We start from the raw sequence: 19,735 nt of genomic DNA, 5'->3' as shown, positions 1-19,735 counted from the left end.
TTCCGACAACAAAATCCGTTGTCGGAAATTCCGATCGTGTGTACACAAATCCGACGGACAAAGTGCCACGCATGTTCAGAATAAATAAAGAGACGAAAGCTATTGGCCACTGCCCCGTTTATAGTCCCGATGTACATGTTTTACGTCACCGCGTTCAGAACGATCGGATTTTCCGACAACTTTGTGTGACTGTGTGTATGCAAGACAAGTTTGAGCCAACATCCGTCGGAAAAAAATCCTAGGATTTTGTTGTCGGAATGTCCGAACAAAGTCCGACCGTGTGTACGGGGCATAACAGTGAATGTGGTATTTGTTGAGGAAATTCCATTAATTCCAAAACTGAGTGTTAAAAGTAGGGATGAGCACAATGTTCAAGTCGAACATAAGTTTGACTCGAACATCGGGTGTTCGCCGAATACCGAACATTATGAGGCGTTCGCGGGAAATTCAGTCGCCCGCGGAATGCCCAATAATGAACGGCAAGCCCGTCAATGCACTGAGAAATTGGAGTACATTGACGGCTGCTGATTGGCTAAAGCATGCACCTGACCTGCATGCTTTGGCCAATCACAGCGTGCTCTCCTGTGAGAGCCATGATTGGCCAAAGGCAGGATGCCTTTGGCCAATCATGGCTCAGGGGGCTGAGTCCACGCCCCACACTATGTTAGGCTGCTTACACGGCAGCCATACATAGTTTTATGAATGAGAGCAGCAAAATGACATTTGTAAAGGAAAAATGTAATTTAAAACTGCTCGTGGCTGTAATGTATTGCCGGACCTCGGCAATATACAATACATAAAAATCCTTGAAAAAAACGAGTCTTTGGTTCTGGTATGGATATTAAGGGGAACCCTGCGCCAAAATTTAAAAAAACAATTGCGTGGGGGTCCCCCCCAAAATGCATACCAGGCCCTTTAGGTCTTGTATGGATTTTAAGAGTAACCCCGTGCCAAATTTTAAAACAAAAATGCCGTGGGGCCCCCCTCCCAAAATCCATACAGGACCCTTAAGGTCTGGTATGGATTTTAAGAAGAATCCTGTGCCAAAATGTAAAAAAAAATGGGGGTCCCCCAAAATCCATACTAGACCCTTATCTGAGCATGCAACCTGGCAGGCCACAGGAAAAGGGGGGACGAGAGAGCGCCCTCCCCTCCTTAACAGTAACCAGACCGCATGCCCTCAACATGGGGAGGGTGTTTTGGGGACCCAAAACACCCTCATTGCTCTCCCTGCTCAGCAGAGGAAAGACTCATCGATTGTGCAGACCAAATCTGTACAATCGATATCTGCTAGAAATGTGTTAGACGGTTCAAAACACACAAATGTTTCTTCTGCTGGGAGAAATGTGGGCAGTTATGCGTCCGTTCTGGGGAGTCGCACCAAGGAGGGTGGAAGGAATTTTAGTGGTCACAATTTGGGGGGGGCTTGGTGGTGGGATGGTTGGTGGGTACAGGAGGAGGAATGTGGTTCAATTGAAGTGGGAGGGGGAGGGGACCCCACCAGTAAGGGGGAGGGTGGCTGAGTTGGTTCTGGAAATGGGGTTTAAAGCCTTGGATATCTTTGCTTTGATTTGCCCAGTGGGGATTTATGAATTTGATTTGTCCTTTGTAAAGCCTGAGGGTCTGGATTTATTTTGGGAGAGGTATAGTAGGTGCAAGGGCCTTCCGCAGTGGAGTGGTTTGGTGCCAAAGGTGATTTCCAGGCAACCTCTGATAAAGTCGGTGACGATCCTGGTGCGTAACGAATCCATACCAGAGGCTGATTTAATAGTATGGCTACGCCGATATGGTGAGGTCCTCGCTCCACTGCGGAAGGTCCTTCATGAGCATGGAATATGGACAGGGGCCTGGACAGTGTCACTAAAATTGGGGGTGCTTGGAAATGTAGTTCAACACCTTCCCTGTTCAGCTTTTCTGGGGAGGGATAGGCTGACTATTTTTTACCAGGGTCAGCCTAAGGTCTGTAATAAATGTGGTGACAAAGGCCATTTTGCATCTACCTGTACCCGTAAGAAATGCTCACTATGCCAGGATCTGGACCATTTGGCTAAGGATTGTACTGAAATTCGGTGCAATTTGTGCCAAAAGCTGGGTCATCCTTATAGTCAGTGCCCGGAGGCATTACATAACTTGCCAGGATTGGAGGCTGAGTTGCAGAGACTTGATAAGGAGGATGAGGCCGCTAAAACTGTTATTGCCCCTCCTGTTTCTGTTATATCTGTTCCAGATTCTGTTTCCCCTAGTAATGTGGTCCCTGAGTCTGTCCCTCCTGTGTCTATTACATCTGTTGTTTCGGATTCTGTTTCACCTAGTAATGTGGTCCCTGAGTCTGTCCCCCATGTGGTGGTCCCTAATCCTACTGTACGTAGATCCTCCAGACTGGCAGAAGCTGCTGGGGGGCAGGTTTGGCGGATCTTCCCACTCGGCCTCCAGTCCCTGTCCCTCAGCGGCACAAACGTGGTCAGGGGAGTGTGAGGGTGTTGGATGGGGGTGGGGCTGATAGAAGGGTGTCCATATCCCATGTCTCACCCTCTGTTGAGGGGGATTCGGATGATGAGGGGTGGGAGAAGTTTAGGAGGAAGAAAAAGAAGAAGAAGAGGAAGACAAGTAAAGTGGTCATTTCTTCCTCAGGGTCGGACCCAGGAGGGGTTCCTCTTGGTAATACCTTTTCAGTTTTGTCGGGTGATGAGATGTCTGATATATCTTTCTCTTTATCATCCATGGATGAGGGGGAGTCACGTAGTCTGAAGAGAGCTGTTTCTGGTGATGAGAGTGTGGCAAAGGTTAAGAAACGACTACCCCAATCATCCTGATGGCAGTTCCCACTCCGATAAAGGTGGCGACCATTAATGTCACCAGCATTAAATCTGCAAGAGCTCGTGATATTGCCTTATTTTTGCTCAGCGAGTTTGATGCCGAGATTTTATTTTTGCAAAGGACCTGGCTCAATACTTTGGCTGATGTCCATCTAGCAAAAAGGGAGTGGAGATGCGGTCCCTCCTTTTGGTCTCTTGCGGCTGAGCCCTGCAGCGGAGTTGCGGTCCTTTTTAAAACCGATATGGTAACATGCCGGCGGGTAATTGAGGTAGAAATGGGGAGATGCATGGTCTTGGACGTCTCTGTTAGGGGGCAGGACCTGCGCCTGATCAATATCTATGGACCGCAGTCAAAATGGGGCAGGAAATGCCTCCTCACAGAGATCAAGCCCTTCCTTTTTACGTCCCAGCAGGTTGTCTTTGGAGGTGATTTTAACACCATAATTAGGCCTGAAGACAGGAGAGGCGCCATAGACAGGCTGGGTTACGATAGCATTTTTCTTAGAGATATGGTGAGACAAGCAGGCCTGCTAGATGTGCATATTAAGCACTGCCCTGGCAGCACGGGATTCACATTTCAGAGAGGGAATAGTCAGAGTAGGATAGATAGGTTTTTTTTAAAGGAGAACTCTGCTTTCTCGGCTCCTGAGTTGAGGGCGGTGGAGTTCTCTGACCACTGTATGCTGTCTGTGACTCTGAATGCCTCGGACACTCCACCCAGGGGAAGGGGTACCTGGAAACTGAATTCGGCTCTCCTGGAAGATGTAGAGGTAAGACAATCCTTTGATTCCTTTGAATCCTTGATTTTTTTCAGGCACAGGTTTCTATTCTGGACTTTTGCAGCAGTAAGTCAGAATGGTGGGAGCTTGTGAAACAAAGGACAATTGGGCTTTTCAAGGCCATAAGTAAGAAGAAGCAGCTTGGTATGTACATTGCCTACCAGCATTTGCGGAGGAAGCTTGATCGTCTTGTCTCGTATAGAGGAGATCCAGGGGAGATCTCTGAGGTGAAGTTTCTTCTTAGGAAGTGTCAATACGACCGGCATGCCTCCTTGGTTCTGGAGAGGGATTATGGAAAATATCACTCGCCTGATCCTTACCAGAACTGTAAGCAAGGCATAGCAGTTAAGACGGTCATAAGCCTGAGGGATAGTATGGGTTCCCTGGTGAAGTCCAGATCAGGGATCCTGGAGATCTTCAGGTCATATTACGCAGACCTTCTGGGAAGAAAGGACCTTTGTCGGGACAGGATGGAAAGCTTTCTTGATTCTACTCCAGGATTGGGTAATGGTACATTGCCTTTGATGGATTTGACAGAACCAATTTCAGTGGATGAGGTAGTTCATGCTATAGAGAAGCTGGCTACCAAAAAATCACCTGGGCCAGATGGGTTGACAGCTGAATTCTACAAGTGTTTTAAGTCCATTCTGGCTCCCTTTTTAGCAGAGGTTTATAACAGCTGTCTAGAAGAGGGTTCGCTCCCTCCCTCCATGAGGCAATCTGCTGTGATTCTTCTGTCAAAAGGTAAAGACCCCTCAATGATTGAGAACTGGCGCCCCATCAGTCTTCTTAATGTTGATAGAAAGATCCTGGCGAAGATTCTTTTTTGGCGCTTGTCGTCAGTAGCAGGCGATTTGTTGTCCAGTCATCAGTACTGCTCGGTCCAAGGTAGAAGTACCTTTTCAGCGGTTTTAGCTGTCCAGGAGGCTTTGGAACGATGCAGGGCTGCTGGATGGAGAAAGTACTTGCTGGCATTGGATCAGGCGAAGGCTTTTGATAGAGTCAATCACGAGTACCTGTATTTGCTACTTGGTAGATACGGCCTGCAGGGGAGGTTTATAGATTGGCTGAAGACATTATATAGAGGGGCTGAGAGCTTCCCACTGGTTAATGGTTGGGTTGGACGGCCTTTTGAGGTTGGCTCTGGTGTGCGCCAGGGATGTCCTCTGTGCCCCCTGTTATATGTATTCGCAATCGACCCCTTCATAAGAAGGCTAGAGAGTGGATCTTTGTGCGGGGTGCCTTTGGGCATTGCTGGTGTGCCGCCTCTGAAGGTCGTGGCCTATGCCGATGATGTGTCTGTTATTGTCTCTGGGACAGAGGAGGCTCAGGAGGTGGTCTCTATGATAGAGCAGTACACGGAGGCTTCTGGTTCTAAAGTCAACCATGAAAAGAGTGAAGTTTTCTGGATGGGTGAGGAGGGTGAAAGCTTCGAACTTCCAGATGCCTTCCCAGAGCCCCAGCAGGAAATTAAAGTGTTGGGCATCAAATTTGGTCCTGGTGACTATGGTCATCGAAATTGGGAAAGCAGGTTGGTGTGCGCCAATGCCAAAGTAGCAAGCTGGAAGAAATGGAAGCTTTCCTTGAGGGAGAGGGTTGACTTGATCAAAACATACCTGGTCCCAATCTTTTTATATGTCAGTTTCGTCTGTATCTTGCCAGCATCTCTCTATGCAAGGGTGTACAGCTGTTTTTTCCAACTGTTATGGGGAAGTAGGCTGAACTTGATCAAACGCAATGTAACTTACCTGTCTAGGCGGGAGGGTGGCCTAGGAATGGTCAACCCAATAGTTTTCTTTTCTCTGCTCTTTTTAAAGTAAAATCTTGGTAACATGCTAGCAGAGAACCCGCCGGGATGGGTGGGCATTTTTCAATCTTGTTTTAGGCCTTTTCTGCGATGCTGGGAAGATGGCGGGCCAGTGAAAAGTCTGAGAGTCCGACATGGCAAGCTCCCGGCTTATGTTGCCCCGTGTCTGAAAATACTTCGGCAGTGGCAGGTGACAGTGGAGGATATCAAGTCCCTCCCCAGGAAGCTTCTGGAGAAGAGGATTTTGAGCTCTGCTTTCAGTGTGTCACTGGCCTTAAGGGATTGCCCAGGCTCTGTAATGAGGGAGGGGTTGCGTTTAATCAATTTAGAAAGAATCCCCTTGAAGTTTAGGGATCAAGCCTGGCTTGCTTTCCATGGAAGGCTCTTTGTCAGAGCCTTGAAGCATCGCCCTGTGGATGATCGGGATTGTCCTAGAGCAGAGTGTGTTGGTAAAGTGGAGTCTATGGACCACTTTTTGCTGCAGTGTCCCTTTAACATAGAGGTGTATAAAAGGGTGGGGAGGGCTCTAGGCATCCCCTTTTTCTATCGCATGAGTTATGCGGAGTGGGTGTACGGGGCATTCCCGACTTGCTGGGATTTTGATTTGGATACACTGTTTTTAGTTAGTATAGTTGTCCGTTACTTCACAGGGAATGCACGGTGCCAGATTACCCTGCGGAAAAAAGTCCTCTCTGTTGACGTGGTGGTGCACGATATTCTGGGTGAGGTTGGGAAAATTCGGGGTCTTGAGAGGGGCAGGGAGCCTCGGGCGGTCTGGAAAAGGGCGTGGAGGAATATCAGACCTGCCTTTGGTGAACTGCCCATCTCTGGGTGAGGAGCTCTTTTCTTTTTCTGTTTCTTTCACTCCTTTAGCTTTTGTTGGTTAGTAGCTTCTTTTTGAAGAAGGGCTGCATGCATAATGGGTGCGGGTTTGTTTCTTGACCTCACAGTTCAGATGTCTGGTGTATTGGTGTGAGTTGTAGTGAGATTATCCCCAATAATGACATGTTCATGATGAGTTTTGTTTTTGCTGTAAAGTCATTTTTTTGTTTGAGAGCAGATTTGCTATATTTATTTTCATTTATGTAAATATGTATATTATATATAGTGATTTTATGCTTATTGATTGCAAGACTTTTAATAAAGAAAAATTGGGAAGAATGCCCCTTACATTGGTGGGCAGTGGGAAGAATGCCCCTTACATTGGTGGGCAGTGAGAAGAATGCCCCTTACATTTGTGGTCAGTGAAAATGATATAAAGTAAATAAAAATTATTTAAAATAAATGTAAAGCACACCCATGACCCCCGCACACGCTCTGTATGTAAAGAATAATGGCGTCACACATGTATGGTAACGTTGGAGTAAGAGCAATTCTAGGGCCGTAATTTTGTAACATGCTGGACAAAGGTTTTTATTTTTTGTATATTTTTTATACAATGTTCAGCTAAGAAGACATTTGTTGCACCTGTTATATTGTGTCAATTTCTAAAATTCTTAATTTTGGAAATGTACCGTTGTTGCACTTTCTTTAATGTAAGTTGTCACAGAACGTCCCACACTCCGCTTGAGTGCTTCCGTTATATGCCACTTCCTCCCAGTCTGTATACAGATATCAGATATTCCAACCTCTCTGAGCACAAAACAAGGCGACACTTGCTTGTTGCTAACATGAACTGACTTTTTTCAGAACCAGAATACAGTCTTATATACAGGAGAAAATATTACTCTAACAATACAAACGTAACCTAATTAACCTAATTAACATGAGCTAATTAACTAATCCTTTATACAGCCTAGGTGATTGAGACATGACCTTTTGTCCAGACTGAGTTAATTATCACAGGACACCTTCTCACAATAGCAGCAGCTCCAATAGGAGTTGTCCCGTCTCCTACATTGTATAGAGGACAATGTGATCAGCTCATTCAATTAACATAAACACAGGTAGTTGGAGTTGATGACACCAGCAGCTCCTCACAGGATGTGTCCCAACAGTATAATTCAGTCTTATCATTCTAATATGGCATATAAAGGGTTCCCAGAGTCTGTGTGTTTTGGGGGGACATGAAGCTGAATCCAAAGTAACACCAACCCCAGGGTCCCCAGGCATACAGCTCACAGAGAGCACCATTCCCCCAAATGCTAGGGCCCATAATCAAAAGGCAACAGGCTTGCATTCAGTCCTCTCCAACAGCCTCTGTCCCGGCTAGGTCTGTCACATAAGTTTATTTTTCTTTATATTCTATAATTAACATTTATTTTGAGTGCAGAGAAATTCTGTGATGAACGCATGTAGTGTGGGCAGTGCAAAATGTAGATGGGAAATTGTGTGGGTGTGGCTTGAGTGTGGGCGAGAACACATGGGTGGGGACAGGGGGCCCCAGGATCTCCTATTGCCGGGGGCCCCATGAGTTGTCAGTCCGCCCCGGCTTATGAGCTTTCTCTGTGGCAGTCCACACATTTCTGGTTACACCTGTACCTGACAATATGCCTTGTTAGCCACTGTATGAGGACAGCTGTTTATAAGCATATACAGCAGGGGTCTTCAAACTACGGCCCTCCAGTTGTTCAGGAACTACAATTCCCATCATGCCTATTCATGTCTGTGAATGTCAGAGTTTTACAATGCCTCATGGGATATGTAGTTCCGCAACAACTGGAGGGCCATAGTTTGAGGATCCTTGATATACAGTATAGTGCTGGTCAAAATATTACAGTCTAAAGGCAAAACATTTTTTTAGTTTTTCATTGATCTCTGTGTGCCCATTAGGGAGATTCACCCTCTCTAATTGTCCTGTTTATTGTTATCTCATTGAGGGCAAAAGTTAAAAAAAGCTAAAATTTTGGGTTGTCACAAGAACAGGAAAAGGGGGGAAATCTTCCGATGGGGACACAAGTTCTGGTGACAAATAATGATTCCCTCACACTTACTCTGCCCAAAATGAAAAATAAATGTTTTGCATTAAGTTCTACTTTAAGGGCTGTAACTTAAAGGGGAACTCTGGTAAAATATATTAACTTCTTTGGTCAGTATTTACACTTACTAAACACCTCCTAAATGGAGTTATGTTGATTTCTTCCCTCTACATCTAGATGTTTAGACTCCACATATGAGGTTCAATGAGGTTCAGATGTGTCAGTAGACAGAGATAGGCTCCATAGAAACAACAACATGTAATTGTCAGTCTGGTGTAAAGCAGTCATATTGTATGGGGGGGATTCATGGGACAGAGCACAGGTGGGAAATGTTTCTCAGGTAGACAATGGCTGCTGTCATTGGCAGAAAACAGGTTTTTGTTTTTCTGACTGGAGTTACAGAATGATTTATATATTGATTCATCTTTGCAGGTGTAGCGGTGTCAGGAGAACCAGCAATCGCAGTAGAAGGTGATACATTGACTCTAAACTGCACATATTCTGTTACTGACAAGGGAAGAACCTCCATGTGCTGGGGAAGAGGTGGCTGTACAGCTCTATTTACGGTCTATTGTAATACTGGTATCATCAAGACTGATGGCAGCAAAGTGACTGAAAAGACATCTAATAAATACCAATTACTGGGAAACATAGAGCGAGGGGACGTGTCACTGACCATCACTAATGTGACTAAGGAAGATGAAGGAATATTCTGCTGCAGAGTGGAGATCTCTGGATTGTTCAATGACAAGAAGAACACTTACAATGTGAAGGTTCGGGAAAGTAAGTACAATGCTTCTATAAATAACTAATGGAAACTAATCTGTCCAACATCATCTCCAATAAATCTGCTGTGATATCTGCAGACAAACCAGAGCAACCAACATTATGTTTGTATGTCTTTAACTTGACCTTAGAACTCATTTTAGTTACTTAAAAGAAACCTGTCCTTTGCCTGTACACTACAGGTCATAGCTCCCAGCAGTCCCTCTTTTGATGACAAATTCCTCTATCCTACTTAATTGTCCATCTTTTTGGTTTAATACACAGTATATAATCCATGTGAGTACTTGTTTAATATGGTAGTGCATTAAAGACATAGCTACTCACTAACTTCTTTTTAAGGGCTTTTCTTACCTATTTTTATTAAAAGAAAGTTCAAAATACAAAACTGATCAGTTTCCCTCCCTTTCAGCATTTATCTTCCATCCAAAGTACAAAGAATGTTAAGCCTCCTGGCCCTTAGTCTTAGTGATGCAGTACCACTTAGTACCTCTCCCAAAAGCTTGGTCCATACACTTGGCAGCCCCTTGCTGCTCTGGCTCCCATCTGTACTCCAGGACAGAGACCTCCTCTGTCTGCTGGGGTGGAGCCCAGAACACGAGTCAGGTCACTAGTAAAAGCCTAGCACACAACAGACCTATCAGTGTGCTGAAGCCTATGAAAACCAGGACCCAGGATTGGAGATTTCATCCCTCTCAGATCTCTAAGAAATCTCCTGACTGTAGGTCCCAATCTGGGTTTTACCAACTGAAAAAAACATTTCCTCTGTATTAAACAAGCCCCTTGGAGCCCATCAGCCTTCAGCCATCAGCAATCGGCGCCACGCTCCGTGATTGACCGCTCAGTCATCTGGGACCTGTAATGGGTCCCAGATGATTGACAAGAGGGAGGGAGCAGAGCTGAGCCCTTCCTGTGTAGAGGGGAAGTGATGTCACCAGCCCAGGCACTGAAAGAGACAGACTACGAGGGACCCCCTAGCAACAGGCATTTAGAGGTGAGTAAAAAAAAAAAAAATGCAATTTTTTTATGGAACATTCATGTATTTTTTTTTTTTTTTTTTAGGGTGGAACACCACTTTATCTACTTGTTTTTAAAATGTGCTTACTGTTGCAATCCTGCTGTTTCCAACATGGATCTTGTTGTTATGGGCAAAGGGTGCTATGGGGCTAAATTCTGTAGCTGTTGTGACTTCACTGCTGTAGCCAGGTGCTTGGCTAAGAATGGAGAGTGAGAGAAACACTGGCTGCAGTTGTTCTCTGTAGCTGCTGCCCTGCAGTGCTGAACTGGTTAATAGCTGTTTCAGTAAGAGGAGGGAGCTGCTGAGCAGGAAGATTTCATTAGACTGAGTCAGGAAGCACTGCTGTAACTGTAGTCCAGAGGAAAGATACTCTATTGTAATCAAGAGCTTTTCAACTGCATTTCCCAGAGTGAAATTGCCAGAAGAGAGGAAATTGCTGCATTTTCTCAGGCTGTAGACACAGCTTTCTCCTGCCATGAGGGAGCCTGGAGAGTGCACATAACTGACCAGTGTGCACCACCATTGCTGCATAATGGCAGCCTGAGCAGGATCCAGAGTACTGAGTCCAGGTGTGCCAGGAGTTTTTGTAACTGGCAATGTGAGATAATGGACAATATTTTAATGGTGTTATCCCTTGCTTCTTGAGTTGGGACAAAGCCCACCTGATCTAAACCAATAATAGAAGGAATAACTGCTTGTAAGCAATCTGCTATTATTTTAGCATATATTTTAAGGTCAAAATTCATTAAGGAAATTGGACGATAACTTAAACATCAGGGTCTTTCTGATCATTATGAATAAGCGTAATATGAGCTTCCTGCGTTTGATGAGAAAAAGTACATAAATCGGAGATTGAGTTAAATGTGGTGTCTAAGATTGGTAATAAAACATCCTGAAATTGTTTATAAAACACAGTTGAAAAACCATCGGACCTGGGCTCTTACCCAATGGAAGTGCCTTAATTGTTGCATTTCCAATGTAGCACTAACTCACGGTGGAGCTGCTAATTTAAGCGGGTCTATTACCTTCACTTTGCTTCCCTCTGTTTCACCGGCACTGGGTCTAGGGGTTCCGTTGAGTTTACCTCTGGATGACACACGCACCAACACTGGAGTACGTTTTCAATGCTTTATTGAACAGACAAACTTTAGGAAGTAGCAGGAAAGAGGCGGAAAAGGAAACTTTCAGGAGAAACTCAAATATCATCTTATAGAATCTTAGCGACAAATGTCCTGGTAGAATTCAGATAATTATGTGGAATGCGCTCCCCTCGTGGGACACACTCCTTGCTCGTCTGGATAGGCCTCTCTCACCGGTCTAGCAGCCAGTACGCAGCACGAATCAAAAGTCTCTGCCACAGACTTGTTTGGGGAATAAATTTGTATGATCCTCTGCCACAGGATGTATCAGATTTTCTACAATGAAAGTCAGTCACAGTGCCTGAACCTTTAAGCCGAACTGGCAACACTATGCTGTATGGTTACTTCTTTTGGATACGTCCTCCAACCGAGTCACCGGGCCCCTCTATAGACCAGCTCACGGGGTGATCTCTCCAAGACGGGTCCTCCCCTGGGATCTCCTCAGTTGTCCAGCTTCGTCACACAGGACTGACAGATCAGGACCATTCCTCGGCCGTGGTGGTAGGCCCCAGACAAGCCTCTGGACCCACCCCTGCGCCGCAGCATCGTGGGCCTCCCAATCGGAGGACCACAAGGTAGCTCCTTAACGCATACCTGTCGACCAGGAGGGCCAGCAGGTGGCTGCAAAAAAACCCTAGAACATGGCGTCTGTCCCATAAATACCCTCTTCCCAGAATGCAACTCGGAGGACCACCTCCACCGAGCTTGCCTCCGAGACAGAGGAGCATCTATACACTTCGACACGTTGCCTTTCCAACACTGACTAGTGGTAACAGCGACACCCACCGGTCAGCACGAAAACACACGCAACGTCAGCCAAGCTGGAACAGAGGCAAACTTTTACCTTCCTAACGCACAATTTACTAAATTTACCTAACCTGCGGTAGATTGTAAATTTACCAGCGCTACACCAATATAGTGAAAGGCGTGTTCAGTAAGTTAGCAGTGTCCTGGTCTAACCTTGGAAGGGCCATATTCATGCAGAAAAGGCATTTGATCGCCTAGATTGGGAGTTTTTGAAAGCAACACTGGAACAACTAGGTTTATCCCCAGGCTTAATTAAAAAAAATCATGGTCTTTTATTCCATTCCATCAGCTCGTATTAGAGTAAATAGTCTACTTTTGGACCCGGTTCATTTATTGAATGGTACCTGTCAGGGGTGTCCTCTCTCGCCACTCCTGTATATACTAGCAATGGAACATTTGGCAATGGCCTTGCGTGCTAACAACTCAATACAGGGTGTTGACATTGTTAGTAAGCAATATAAGATAAGTTTGTTTGCGGACAATCTCTTGCTTCATATAACTAATCCAATAATTGCATTTCTGGTGCTTCTAAAGGAATTACAACTTTTCGGTACTCTTAGCAATTTTAAAATTAACGCTGCAAAATCACATTGTCTAAATATTCAAGTTTCTCTTGCTGATAATTTTTCATTTCAATGGGCCCAGTACTCTATCAACTATTTGGGGATTCAGATACCCAGACAATTCTTTAAATTGTATGAGCTCAATTATCTTCCACTTGTGAACGTTATGCAATCTCATCTTAAGAAATGGTCATCAATGCGACACTCATGGTTGGGACGGATGAAACTCTTTAAGATGGACATCCTTCCTAGATTTCTTTATATTTTTCAAACAATCCCAATTACGGTCCAATGTTCTTTTTTTAAATTGACTCGATCTATATTATTAAAATATATTTGGCCTAGATTCTTAGCTAGACTTAGATTTGACATTTTAGTGAAGAGGAGAGATGCTGGTGGCGCAGGCCTGCTGCACCTGGAATTATACCACGCGGCGGCTTTACTTAGTAGGGTGCCAGATTGGTTCCTCCATGGATCTCTCAAATAGTGGGTTACTCTTGAGTCCGATCTAGTGCCTGTACCATTAACCTCTTTCCCATGGCTTCTTCCTACTGATCGGCCACGTTCAACACAAGTAACGCCTCTAATCTCATCGTTGTTATATGTATGGGACAAATTTATCACAACATACAATGTATCTTCACGCCTAGGTATATTAACTCCAATATTGGGTAATACAGGGTTTCCACCGGGTATGTCAGAAAAAAGTTTTCTTTGCTGAAAACAGCTACATCCTTCGCCCATCTGTCATTCATGTACAGACAGAGGCTTGAAAACTCTGGGTGAGCTTAGCTTTCGCTCTCGCCCGAAGGCAGGTGAATGGCTTCAATGCTTATAGCTATGCAATTTCTACAAAGGGTTGAATAGTTTAAGCCTCTGTAGGGACTTAACTCAGTTTGAGGAGATGTGCATTTCTGACTCAAAATGTCCCCATGCATTATCTAAAATGTATGGTATTCTACTATCTCACGCATTTCCAAATCGCCCCTTCTATGTCCGACACTGGGAGCAAGAATTAGGAAAAAAGCTGTCTCATAAAGATTGGGATAAGGTGTTCTTCCTCATCTTTAAAATAACTGTGTCGTCTTATTCTCAGGAATGTAACCATAAGATTATGGCGAGATGGTATCGCTATCCGGTCTTACTAAATAAAATTAATCCAGCTATGTCTGATCTATGCTGGAGATGCAGTGAATCGAGAGGCACATTATTGCATCTATGGTGGTCTTGCTCGAAAATAAAACCATTTTTACGGCCATATTTAAACATTTAATCAATGGTAAAAATTGGCAGGAGACTCCTGAGGCAGCACTTCTTTCTTTAATCCCGGGGTCAATTACATCAATTAAAAAAGGGAATATTTCCTTGTCAAAAGAAGTTTATTGAGTATACAATATTATAAAGATACATAAAGTAAGTTTACAAGGATCTATAAAGTAAGCTCATTGTTTTACAGTAGGGTTTATATAGGTAAATATCATGAAATTTCAAATATTAAACATTGAGTTCACGTAAACCTAAATTAAAGATATATATCATTTCCTTAGTTACTTTTGTAGGTATTTAAATGATTTATACCTAATATACATATTGTTTACAGGTAGAGTGTATATAGGTCAAATAAATTCTGATAATGAGCTTTAATCGTAAGGTGGAGAAAAGGAAAGAGAAAGAAGAAAAAGGGTAGAAAGGCAGAGGTATGGTCCACAAGGTTGTCCCGCTCGTCAGTTTATTATTCTTTTTAGTTCTCTTTCTAGTTCTCTTTGAAGCCTTAGAATGGGTGTCTCTGTAAGTCATTTAATCTGTTACCATGGCAACAGGACAGAGTCATTGAAATTTGACAGGAACTGTTGTTTTATCCAAGGATGCCAAAGTTTTTCAAATTTTGGAATTTGATTTTGATCGATGGCTACCATCTTAGCATGGGACATTGTATTATTCATTCTGTGAATTGTTTCTGCTAGTACCAATGTAGGAGATTTCCATGCCTTGGCCACTGTTTGTTTTGCAGCCATTATTAGTTGGATCATAAGTTTGAATTGAGAGAGTGTTAACCAATCCGGTTTTAGATTAAGTAAAGTTATATATGGATCTGGTTGTATTATTTTTTTAAATATTTTAGATGCAATCACGAAGACTTCCTTCCGGAAGGTTTGGATTACTGGGCACGTCCACCATATGTGTAAATGTGTGCCTATTTCTGGGCATCCTCGAAAACAAAGAGCTGAGGTATTAGGTGAATATTTTGCCACTCTAGCGGGTACAAGGTACCAGCGAGTTAGGACTTTATAATTTGTCTCCAGTGCTAAGATGTTGGGTGAAGATGACTTAGATGTGAGCCATATGTTAGACCAGTCCGTGTCTTCTAAAGTTCGTCCCAGGTCCTCCTCCCACCTCTGACTGTAAGAGGGTCTATTAAGATTTACTACTCCATATAATTGATTATAAAGTGATGAAATTGTACCTTTAGCAAATGGATCTTTTGTACAGATTGATTCAAAAATGGATAATTGGGATAATGGTGTATCCCCCTTTAGGAATGGTGTATAGAAATTTTTGATTTGGAGGTATCTAAATATCTCAGAGTTTGGTAGATCATATTTTTCTCTAAGCGATAGGAATGAAAGGAATGATTTAGATGCTATGAAGTCATTTAGTGTCTGAATGCCTGATGTTGTCCAAGCTTTAAAAGAATTTAGGTAGATCCATGCCGGATAAAAAGATGGATTTCTGATAAAAGAAAGGAGAGGATTGTGTGGAGATTGTAACTGATATTTGGTTTTTAGTTTATCCCAGAGAGATAAGAAGTGTTTAGTTATGGGATTATGAATTTTAAAGCGGTCTTTAGGATCAAGCCATAACAAGTTTGATATTAATAGAGGGTCAATTTCTGAAGCCTCTATAAATACCCATAATGGGATTTCCTGTTTTGCATGGTATTTGGACAGACTGGCCAAATGTGCTGCTCTGTAGTAGTTAGTAAAATTAGGGTATCCCAGGCCTCCTTTATTTTTGGGAAGATGTAGTGTGTGTATAGGTATACATGGTTTAGAAGAGCCCCATATAAACGAAGTTGCTCTTTTTTGTACTATTCTCAAAAAATAGGAAGGAATTGGAATAGGGAGGACTCCGAATAGATAAAGCAATTTGGGTAGAATAGTCATTTTGATTGCATTAATCGTCCCTATCCAGGATAAAGGAAGTTGCGACCATTGTTTTATTAGATTTGTGATCTGTCTTAATACAGGAGGATAATTGGTTGAGAATAAGTCAGAATGAGATGCTGTTAAATGAATTCCAAGATATGGGATTGATTTTTCTGCCCATGTGAATGGGAGTGCGGCCCTAGCCGGGATCAATTCCATTTTTGTGAGCGAAATATTAAGCACTAGGCATTTCTTAGGATTAATCATAAGGCCGGATAGGGCTGCAAATCCATCAAGAGCTGGTATTAGGTTAGGACCAGAGACCTGTGGTGATGATAGAAAAAGTAATATATCGTCTGCAAATACACATAATTTGTGTGTAATACCTCCTACTTCAATGCCAGTTATAGTTTGGTTTGTTCTGATGTATTGGGCCATGGGTTTGAGTATAAGGGCAAATAATAAGGGAGATAATGGGCAACCCTGTCGGGTACCTCTTTCGATATTAAAGGCATCAGATTTGTATCCAGCATATTTTATATAGGCTTTGGGTTTATTATATAATGCTTTGATCCATGTTAAAAAGTGGGGTCCAAAACCCCATTTTTGTAATGAATATTGCATATATTGCCAGGATACTGTGTCAAATGCCCTCTTAATATCGAGAGATAGAAAACATAAAGGGATTTTCCGTTTTTTAGCAATATGTGCCAATAACACTGCCCTGCGTATATTATCGCCTGCCTGTCTATTTGGCACGAAGCCTACTTGATCTCTATGTATTAATTTTCCTATAATGCTATTGAGGTGTTTTGCTATTATTTTTGCTAATAATTTCATATCAAGGTTTAACAGAGAGATAGGCCGATAATTCACACAGGAAGTATCATCAGAAAGGGGTTTTGGGATCATACAAACAATTGCCATTAGTGTTTCTTGCCGAAAAGAATGTCCTTCTAGAAGTTTGTTAAAAGTTTCAGTGAGAATGGGAGAGAGTATTTCTGAGAATGTTTTATAGTATAAAGCCGAGTAGCCGTCTGGGCCTGGTCTTTTGTTAAGTTTTAGGTCTTTTATGGCGTTAGCAACTTCATCTATAGTTATAGGCTCATCCAAACTGCTTTTTTGATTCTGAGACAACTCAGGTAAGGTTATTTTTGAGAAGAAGGATTCAGCCTCTGTAGGATTAAATTCATTGTTTGTCTTGTATAAAGTTGCGAGATGTGAGTGAAATTTATGGACTATTTTAACTGGATTACAAGTATAAACATTTTTTGATAATTTCAAACGTATTGGTTTGAAAGATTTGTTAGTTGAATTTAATGCCCGAGCCAAATATGTACCTGGTTTGTTTGTATTCATGTAGAAATTGTGTTTGGAGCGTTTGAGGGATTTATCAACTGACTCAGTGAGAAATAGATCGTATTCCAATCTAGATTTTACCAGATGAGATTTTGTACTCTGAGATGGATTATCTTGGAATGATATGTAGGCTGCATTAAAATTGAGTTCTAGTTTTTTTGCTAGATTTTTGCGTTCCCGTTTAAATAGTGCCATTTGTCTTTGTATTGTACCACGCAAGACAGGCTTATGAGCTTCCCACAGTGTTATTGGGGAAATGTCTGTTGTATTATTAATTGATATGTATTCCTTTAAAGCTTGTTCAATGGCCATCTGATGTAGTGGGTGTTTGAGCATTATGTCCGGTAAGTACCACGTTGGGTCATGCGCTTTTGGTATGGCTGAGGCTATAGTAGTGTATACTGCATTATGGTCAGACCACGGAATCGGAATTATATCTGATGCAATAATTTCTGGTATCATTCCTATTGTTAGAAAAATATGATCTATTCTGGTGAAGGTTTGATGAGGGTGCGAGAAATAAGTGAATTTATTTTTCATTGGATTACTTTCTCTCCACGAATCTACCAGATTGTATTTGGAAAGAAGTTGAGAAAAAGGTAATCTAGAGGTTATTTTGGATGGTGTAAAAGGTGATTTATCTAGAAATGGGAGGAGGACCTTGTTCGAATCCCCGCACATTATCACTGTTCCTATTTTGTATGTATTAATCACTTGTAATATATGTGAGAGGAATGGTGTAGGTTGTTTGTTAGGAGCGTAGTAGGAAATCACCGTGATTGCTGTATCCATTATATAACCCATGAGTATCAGGTATCTACCTTCTGGGTCTTTAATTTCTGATGATAAGGTGAATGGTGTGGATCGGTGAAATGCAATTAGAGTTCCCCTTTGTTTGGTACAGGCAGAAGCCGTGTAAATTTGTTGATAAAAAGGAGAAATATATTTTGGAGTAGAATCTTTGGTGAAGTGTGTTTCTTGGAGGCATACTATGTGAGCCTTCTTGTTATGGAAAGTACGGTCCTGGTCCTTTTTTGAGGGACATTTATTCCCTGAACATTCAGGGAAAGTATATTCAGTGGTGCCATGGCAACAGATCAATTAGTTTTGACTTACTTTTTGTTATGCAGAGCTGACTGCGCAGATCAACCTGTGTGGACTGAAGAGATGAAAAGATAGAAAAGAAACCAGTGAATTCTGGAGTAAAGAGTAAACAAAAAACATATGAGATTAGATGATACATTGTATAAATTATTTTTTGCAAGTAATCACAATTTACCCGTGAAAGAGAATAAATATCTCTCTCAGGGGAATAAGTGCCTTCGTCACACTCCCACATAATATGGTTGGGAGAATGAGGAGGGCTAATGGGGGTACACGGATCTTCCGCTTACAGGAGAGAAGTGCTAAGTCAAAAGACATCAAAATGATGATTCATTAATTGGAGTGCAGAATATGGTTTTTGTTGAAATTATTTATTCCAGGGTGGTTGTATATGGTTAGTCTTGCCCTAGGCTAAATAATTCAGTTAGAAAGGTACTGTTAATAACTTTGGTATTGATGAAGATAGTTTGAATTATTTTGGGATTTTAACCCTTTTAGAGTAAACAATTACATATTTTGTTCATATGTAACTGTTTAGATATGTTAACTCATAAAATTGAGGTTGTATTGCTTCAGATTAGAATAAACAAAAACATAGTTCTAGGAACTAGTTAGGTAATAATATATTTGTTTTAAGAAAAGAAAGAAAAAGCTTCCATTACTTCTGGATTATTGAACATATTTGTCCTAAAAAGTAATAAATCTATTGTTATTACCTGAAAATATATAACTGAACAAGAATTTCCTTATTTCACTTATATATTCTAAGGCTATATGAATCAGAAGTAATAAGAAATATAACTGGAATGTAACATGATCCCACACAGTGTGTGACTATCAGAATGCAGTTACATTCAGTTATAAATACAGGTTTTTTATAGAGAACCATCTCTTAGTATAATAAATGAAGAGATATCAGAAATTAGGATGTCAGTCTATTGAATATTCTTGGTCCATGGATGATGTGGCATAACGGCCTCTTTTGTGAGAATGATGATTCCCATTTTGTTCTGAAATTTTCTGGGTGCTACCTGAAGGTGAAGATGATGCCATTCTTCTGCGTGTGGGAGAGTTGCTGCTTGTGGGTTCTGTCAGATTTAATTTTAAAAGGGTTTGTTGTAGTTCATCTGCTGATCTGCTTCTGTAAATTGTACCTTGGTAGTTAAATCTGACTGAAAAGGGGAAGCTCCATTGATACATAATGTTGTGGCGTTGCAGTTCCATTAGTTGGGGTTTCATGGATCGTCTTTTAGTAATAGTAAGTTGGGATAGGTCAGCAAAAATTTGATAATTGTGTCCTTGAAAATTAAGTTCCTTTTTTTCTCTTGCAGCAATTAGTATTTGTTCTTTCGTTCTGTTATAATGAAATTTTGTGATTATATCATGTGGGGGTCCACCTTTCTTTTTGGCTGTGAGGGCTCTGTGTACTCTGTCCAGTTCTAAACGTTCAATAGGGATATCTGGCTTTAGTTCTTGTAATAGAGCAGTAATAGTAG

At 42.1% G+C, this 19,735-nt stretch overlaps 1 protein-coding gene across 3 annotated transcripts in view; it reads left to right on the top strand.

The window, feature by feature from the left end:
• LOC141132641 (hepatitis A virus cellular receptor 1 homolog) overlaps positions 1–19,735 on the top strand; it is a 161,901-nt gene that overhangs the window by 19,635 nt on the left and 122,531 nt on the right. For all 3 annotated transcript variants that reach the window (XM_073621257.1, XM_073621258.1, XM_073621256.1), the window contains exon 2: positions 8,753–9,103. In XM_073621257.1, coding sequence (XP_073477358.1) covers positions 8,753–9,103 — 351 coding nt within the window. The remainder of the gene's footprint in view (positions 1–8,752; positions 9,104–19,735) is intronic.

The sequence above is a fragment of the Aquarana catesbeiana genome, linkage group LG03, assembly GCF_042186555.1.
Source record: "Aquarana catesbeiana isolate 2022-GZ linkage group LG03, ASM4218655v1, whole genome shotgun sequence".
Classification (NCBI taxonomy): Eukaryota; Metazoa; Chordata; class Amphibia; order Anura; family Ranidae; genus Aquarana; species Aquarana catesbeiana.
This window is presented reverse-complemented; position numbering and strand designations above follow the sequence as displayed.